Source organism: Clupea harengus, chromosome 4, assembly GCF_900700415.2.
Source record: "Clupea harengus chromosome 4, Ch_v2.0.2, whole genome shotgun sequence".
Classification (NCBI taxonomy): Eukaryota; Metazoa; Chordata; class Actinopteri; order Clupeiformes; family Clupeidae; genus Clupea; species Clupea harengus.
In genome coordinates this window covers 29,003,823-29,011,581 of record NC_045155.1, presented here as the reverse complement: position 1 = coordinate 29,011,581, position 7,759 = coordinate 29,003,823, and the positions used below count along the sequence as shown (strand labels likewise).

Sequence of the window (7,759 nt, the reverse complement as noted above, 5' to 3'; positions counted from 1 at the left end):
ATTTCCAGTCATGTTTTAAATTTTTAAGTTCACCTGTTTGATAAGTAACTCTTAAGAGGTCAACCATGACTTCCTGTTCCACTGGTGTACAAATATGAGGTGACACAGGCCAAATTCCATTAGTCATTCATCACTATGGGAAAAACCCAAGAACACAGCGACGATGTGCGACGGAAAGTTGTGGAGCTGCACAAATCAAGAAATGGACACAAGAAAATCTCTAAAGAGTTGTTGAAAAGAGTTGAAAATACCCATTTCCACTATCATGGAAATAATTAAGAAGTTTAAAGCGACAGGAGATGTTAAGAATCAGCCTGGAAGAGGACGTGTGTGTACATTGACCCCACGCACCGTGAGGAGGATGGTTCGACTGGCAAAAGAATCTCCAAGGATCACAGCTGGAGAATTGTAGAGGTGAGTTGAGTCTTGGGGTCAGAAAGTCTCCAAAACTACCATCAGACGCCACCTACATCACCACAAGTTGTTTTGGAGGGTTGCCAGAAAAAAGCCTCTGCTGTCAATCAACTACAAACTAAAGCGCCTACAGTTTGCCAAATGTAAGTCAGACTTTCAATGGGGCCGAGTTATATGGTCAGATGAGACCAAAATAAAGCTTTTTGGCAACAAACATCAAAGGTGGGTTTGGCGTAGACAGAAAGATAGCCATAAAGAAAAGACCCCCATACCCATAAGAATGGTGGCGGATCTTTGATGTTGTGGGGCTGTTTTTCTTCCAAAGGCCCTGGACATCTTGTTAGGATACATGGTATCATGGACTCTATCAAATACCAGCAGATATTAAATGAAAACCTAACAGCCCTCTCCAGTAAGCTAAAAAATTGGCTGTGGTTGGACCTTCCAGCAGGTCAATGATCCGAAGCACACCTCAAAATCAACACAAAAATGGTTCACCGACCGCAGAATAAAGGTTTTGCCATGGCCATCACAGTCCCCCGACCTAAACCCCATAGAAAATCTGTGGGATGAGCTGAAGCCGAGTCTACAAACGTTGACCTCAGAATCTGAAGGATCTGGAGAGATACTGCATGTAGGAATGGTCTCAGATCCCGTGCCATGTGTTCACCAACCTCATCACGCATTATAGGAGGAAGACTCAGAGCTGTTATCTTGGCAAAGGGAGGCTGCACAAAACATTAAATTAAGGGGTGCCAATAATTGTGGCACACGTGTTTTGGGGAAAAATATTTATTTAAATGTCAACAGTTTTTTTTTCTTTCAATAGTTTTACTTCAATGAAAAGGTAAGATTTTTGTGAATATTTTGAGTGAAAGACCAAGAGGATAAACAGCAAAGACATATTTTTTTTATAGCCTGTTTTGCTCATATTCACTAGGGGTGCCAATAATTGTGGAGGGCACTGTAGTTGATGATGTAAAGCATTTCTTAATTTTTGACCTTTTAGACCCTGAGCATAGGATTACACAGTGCAGAGTCTGGAGGGAATGGCAGCTGTGTTCATTGGCCCTTGACATCACCAGGTGACGTAATTGAATGAATTTGAAATATATCACCGAAATGATAACAAAAACTTGCCTATAAAACATGCCTCAAGTAAACTCATGCATACAATTGCTTGAAGGTCATTACACGTTCATTAAAGTTGCTTCAAAAGGTCTTTTTTTATGTCTCACAGGTTTAACAGCAGCAGAGAAACTGAGTGCGCAGAGGTGGTTACCCCCCACACAAACCACCAATTAGAGAAGGGTTATGTTTTCAAGAGTTTATTATGATGGAACTTTCTACTGCTAGAATCTGTAATGTGACTAGGAATGAAGTGCACTAAGAAGCAGGGATTTTGCTTTGTCGTCAAGATACCTGAAATATGATTTGTTCTAATGTAAGGGTCCATCGTTTGATTAACATCTGAGAATTGTATTGAAAAAAGCTCCTTCCTTTCTTTCTTACTTGAATATTATAATAATATACTATATTTATATATATCTTTATTTATATATATAGTTGTTTATACTAGGTTAGGTTTTATGGTACACCAGTTTCTTACATTCATGATAATTTTCACTCATGTGCTTTTCAGACTGAAATGGAGCCACAGGTTTTGAATGTTAAAAAGTTCATTCTGCAATATTTTGTCCTTAATTGCAAACAAAAAACATCAGACAAAAACTAAAACTCAACACAATATGGCTTTAAACTTTGTTCAAATCTAGATAGACCCATGCCTTTAGATATACCCAAGAAAATTACGCTGAGTAGTTATAGATATGCCCCCTTTCTCCTACATCACAGCAAAGGTTAGTAGGCGGTGCAGTGAGAATGATGACAGTGATTGGAACAGCAGAGAGCAGAATAACCTGATATGAATTTATATTCTTCAGTCATGAACAGAACAAGGTGCATAGATTAGGGTACGTACTGATCAGGAAGTTTGATCATTTTATTGTTTGATGATGCACAGGCTGTCAGGTTGTTAACTGAGCAAAGACCTGTGCCTGATGAGCCGAACAACCAGAGAAATGGGACTGGCTTATAAGAAGGAAGCTCTGTGAAAAACAATAATATGAAATATACTGCTGCAGTCACACTCTCATTCTCTCTGGTTTGGCCAGATTTGTTTTGAACAAGACTGCCCCCCTGTGGAAGCAAGGCTGCACAAAACAAATGTTGGACATCCTTTTGGTCAGAGCAGAGGTTTACGGGATTTCTGCAGTATAAACTGTTGTCCGGTTGTCCAACTGTGAGTTCGCATTTAATGTAAGACACCATCAGGAAGTGAATTTCATCAGAAATATAACCCAGACATGCATTTAGGATTGGTTTTGATTCTAGTCAACAATTTCCGTCATTGTTTTGGAGGGGATAGGGGTTCTTCTTTGCAATAGAAGTCTTTGATTTATGTACCTGAGAGCATAACATATCAGTTGAAATGAGTTCCTGACTAAAGGACGTATTATGGGACTGTCTATATCAACCATGCTATTCACTGTACAGTTGTGCACTCTGCTAATTAATGTCATATACTGTTGTCCAGTCGTCTGTGAGCTTGCATTTAATGTAAGAAACCATCAGGAAATGAATGTCATCAGAAATATGTCAGAGAGGTCAATGCAGTGCAGCTTGCGTGTGTAAATATGGACTTGTTGGTTGTTATGAACACCTCTTTTTTTATTGTAGCCAATACTTTACCTATGCATCTTTCACGTCAGTGCTCAACCGAGGCCCGGCCGCGCCCCCTTTCTTCACTTTTGGGCTCGTACACCTCCGCTACAGCTCATTCAAACAGTCAAATTCCTATTCCCAGCTGCACATCATTCGTAATCACAATCAGCACTTATCCCACACACCTGGCACTCACCTTCTCCAGCAGTTGATTACTCATCCCAAGCACCTGTTATTAACCCATTTAACCTCCTCACTCCCTTCACTACCCACGGTTCTCGCCTCACACTCGGGACACTCCTGGATTACCATTCAGGAGGACTATACGTGCTCCGGATCCCCGACCTCCGCAGCCTCGCCAGTGTTCTCTGCGACTTCCTGTTCGTGCCGTCCAAGTTCATAGTTTGCTACGAGTGCCAGGTCCAGATTCCTAGGTATATCCCGCGCAACGGCGCTGTTTCGTTCAGTTTTTGCCACGACTTCCACCTCTTGTTGTTCTTAGTTCAGTCCCGCGCAACGGCGCAGTTGAAGTGCTGTCTCAGTTTTCCCTTGTTTGACTTTGTGCGTTCTCGTTTTTTCCCCATAATACCCTGTCTGACTTTTGTGCATCCTCGTTTGGAAATATCTACTGTGCTTTCGTATCCTGAGTTGCTTTTGTGTTTTTTGTCTGTTTCCGTCTGTTAACCCTGTACTGGCTGGTTCATTAAACTTCATCACCCTGTCACCTTTGTGTCGTCTGCCAATCCGTGACAGCATGCAGAACAAACCACACTGAGAAAATAACATAAATGCCACCTGGAGAACACAAGAAGGGAGGAGGACAACACAAAGAGTGCACAGTCCGTGGCTCTAAGTACAGTCTTCTGAGTTGAGAGACATGAATACTGCTTTTCCCAAACACGCCATCGCATGCCGAGTGTTTCTGACAATTCCAATTTGAAACTGATAAAAACATCAGCGCCCCCAACGTTTCTACTATCATGCCAAAAAACGGCAAGCTAGTAAGTAAGACTTTATTTATATAGCACATATATGAGTTACAGTTCAAAATGCTTTACATAAATCAATAAAAACAAGCAGCAAGAGCAATGCATGGAAGGAAATAATGCAAATCTATATACAGGCCTTCTCAAGGCGACCTCTCAACCCAAGCCCGGCGACAGGAATATATCCAATAAGCTTGGGTGTGCCAAGGCCAGTTGTGTTTCCATTGTCACTTCCGGGGGCTTGACTGCCTCTAGGCCTACTCAGGACTATACGACCAGGGGCTTTTGGCCCGCCGATTACCCTTGGGCCAAGCAGGGCTAACTGGTGCTTGAGGCGTGTCAAGGTGAAATGTGCGGTTAGTGGAGTCAGGTAAGAGAGGTTCAGCACCACAGCAAGATGACTAGTCACTATCAAATAACCTTAACAGATCATTCAAAAATGGAGAATCATTGGAGCTGGTCAGCACACAAAATCAGGACTTTGCTTAATATTTGGGTTAATGAAAATGTGTTATGGTAACAGTTAGCTTGATCAAGTAGGGGAGACTGAACAGCCAACATAACTGTAATACTTTTGATAGGTGTCCGTTCTGACTCGGTTGATGAGATTTCAAGTTGCGCGACTACAAGGCTACGCATCAATTACAAGATGTAAACGCTTAGATGACTAACAACTTCCTGCTCCTTAACTCAGATAAAACTGAGGTTATGCTTTTAGGCCCTAAACAATTGAGAATGACACTATCTAACCATCTACCCACACACGATGGCATCTCATTAACATCCAACACTTGCATCAAAAATCTGGTCGTAATTATCAACCAAGACCTTATACATTTTGGGGTTCTACAAGAACAGGTTGACATGCTTCTGTGTTCCAAAAATACATTATTTTTCTCATACCATACATCTCTGTTCACCCGCTGTCTCAAACGCTCTGAAAAAAACAGAAGTTCATCAGACACACTTCCTGTGAAAATAAATATGTGTGTGTGCATGTGTGTCCTTTCAGGGTATGGGTGTGCGTGTGTGTGTGTGTGTTTGTGTGTGTGATCCGATCATTGTGATAATGACCTCCGGACAATACATTATCCCTTACGTATGCTTTGCAATGCATGTTATGGTATGTAAATCATTTTCATGTATTAGTAAGATCCTTACTACTAAATGAACCTGTCTTGTCTAACTTACAATTAAGGTTTAATTGTGCGTGCGCGTGTGCCTGTGCAAACATGTATACAAAAATGGTTTCAAAACAATACTGTATCATTTTAATAAGAGGCTTAACTTAACAAGTGGTTCATTTCAACACTCATTACAGCATCTTAAAGCAACTTCCATACACTTCAATACAGAGTTTTATACAGACAAGCATGATCAAAGGTCAATAAAGGGAAGTATAAAGGCAGACATTAAAGTAAAAAGCAAAATTCACTAATTGTAGACAAAATGAAAGCCATTACATGTATTTTTTATGACAGCAAAAAGAGAACGTTTTTCAATTTCCACATATTTTCATGAGAGTGACATGTAAAAACCTGCACACTGGACACTGGATAAAAACCTGCACATTTGACACTAGATGAAAACCTGCACCCTGGAGACTGGATAAAAACCTGCAAACTGGACACTGGATAAAAAGCTGCATATTGGACACTGGATATTCTTATTTATTGTCGTGATACTGGCAAGGGACTGGGGTGTGGATGACCAGAGGAGAGGAGTTTCATGGGAGTGACATATAAAAACCTGCACACTGGACACGGGATAAAAACCTGCACACTGGACACTGGATAAAAATGTGCACACTGGATATTCTTATTTATTGTGGTGATACTGGCACGCCACTGGGGTGTGGATGATCAGAGGAGAGGAATTTGGACCTCCGTTATGATTATTAGGGTTAAAGACAGGGTAGATTGTGCCATTGAAATGCGCATGTTTGAATGAATAGAGTAGATCCCAGTGGTCTGCATTATAAAAGGAGACCAACCCTGCCTCATAATCCACAAACACCCCAACCCTTTCAAGCTCATTTAATGGCTTAAGAGGAACAGAGCTATCATCTAAGGCCCGAAACGTTTTCCAGTTAATTTGCCGTATAGTCCAGTAACCATTCTCTGGGTTTTCGTCAATTGACCCTTTTCTATTACTGGACTCTCTGGTTACTCCTAAATACCACCCTGTCTTCCCCTTGACCTGAACCTCATAGTAAAATCTACCAGAGGAGAATCCCTGTTTACCCAAGACAGAGATGCTTGTATCAAACCGTTTTGGGTTGGAAGGGAGATCAGATCTAGTACTGATATATTTCACTTGTTTCCCATCTGCAGACAGGATAAGAGAAGGATAAGCCGTTTCAGGGTCCAGGGTCACATCCACTGCAGGAGAGAAGGGACGTTTTTTTAACTAGCATACATTTTCTGGAATATTTATCACACACACTCCATCTTCTACCCAAAAGGCAATCAATATGAAGACAATGTCTTTCTAGAAAAAAAAGACTTACCAGCATACTGTTTAACATCCTTTTCTGAGAATAAAAAGAGGACAAAATGATCATTAAGATCATCGAAAGTCTATCTATATATTTTTTTGTACATTCAGCTAAATGCTCTAAGAGACACTTTCTATAAGATTCAGGCAGGTTGTGAAACAACTCATTTAGGTTCAATTTCAACTTTTCCCAGTGGTAGATTTATGGATTGGTGGTTAATTTTGAATCCTTCCAAAAAAGACAGCTGAATAAGGCCTCAAAAGCCAAAAGTAGTGTTTTGAAGAAGCACTTGATGACAGATTCCTGAGTTAGCCTCAGGATCAGCGATGCTAATAACTCTTCGACCCATACATTCATTCTGAAGTACATATTGAATATTTACCTTAATGCCTACTTGAATGAACTACTGATGGGGGGGTGCAGGGGGGAGGGGAGGGAAGAGGGGCAGGCCCAGCTCCGCCCAGACCACTGACTGATATTAGCATTTGAAAAGCCATGATATCAACTAATGACTGCAGTCAGGCGGATTCCTGAAAACCTCTGCCTAACAGACTCTGACTTTTCTGGTGGGTGGAATAAGGGCTCACTGAGTTATTTTCTGGCGGGTGGAATAAGGGCTCACTGAGTTCCTTTCTGGCGGGTGGAATAAGGGCTCACTGAGTTCTTTGAAGGTAAAATTCTGATTTCCTTTTCATCAAAAATGTACCCATAGTGTCCATATATCTACATCAGAAAAATATATGCATTAAAATGAGAGTTTACTTATGGTAAACTGCCTGAATCTTTCAGAAAGTGGCTCTTAATGTATGTAGCAGGGTAGGGTATGTTAATTGGATTGGATTGGATATGCCAATGACCACTGCTGAGTCAAAGAGAAACTTTTCAACGCTGAAAAGGATTGAGACATTAACAGACTATACCATGGGGAACAGAGGTCAAATTTGCATGCAATGCTACCAACTGAAAATGAACTAATTCATGGATTGGGGGACTTTGACAGAAAAGCCGAAATGAAATATCGTTCTGCATCTTTTCTTTTTTGCAATGGATGTCACTGTGCGTTACGTTAATGTGTGAATTTGTGATTTCATTGATGTGGTGCGTCTGTGTTTGGATTAAGTGAGCAAGTGAGTTTGTG

General features: G+C 40.9%; 1 protein-coding gene across 1 annotated transcript; it reads right to left on the bottom strand.

Moving 5' to 3' along the window:
* Window positions 1–5,552: 5,552 nt before the first annotated feature.
* On the bottom strand, window positions 5,553–7,331 carry LOC116220370 (zinc-binding protein A33-like). The gene is made up of 3 exons (XM_042707543.1): window positions 7,328–7,331; window positions 6,634–6,657; window positions 5,553–6,505 (listed from the first exon to the last, which is right to left on the bottom strand). The coding sequence occupies exons 1-3, from the start codon at window positions 7,329–7,331 to the stop codon at window positions 5,943–5,945; spliced, it is 591 nt and encodes a 196-aa protein (XP_042563477.1). The 3' UTR covers window positions 5,553–5,942.
* Window positions 7,332–7,759: the final 428 nt, after the last annotated feature.

What these genes read in the sequence shown, in the direction of transcription:
- LOC116220370 (XM_042707543.1), bottom strand. An exon ending in GGATGTTAAACAGTATGCTG is followed by an intron (nt 6,506 to 6,633) that starts GTAAGTCTTTTT and finishes TCTCTCCTGCAG; the next exon opens with TGGATGTGACCCTGGACCCT.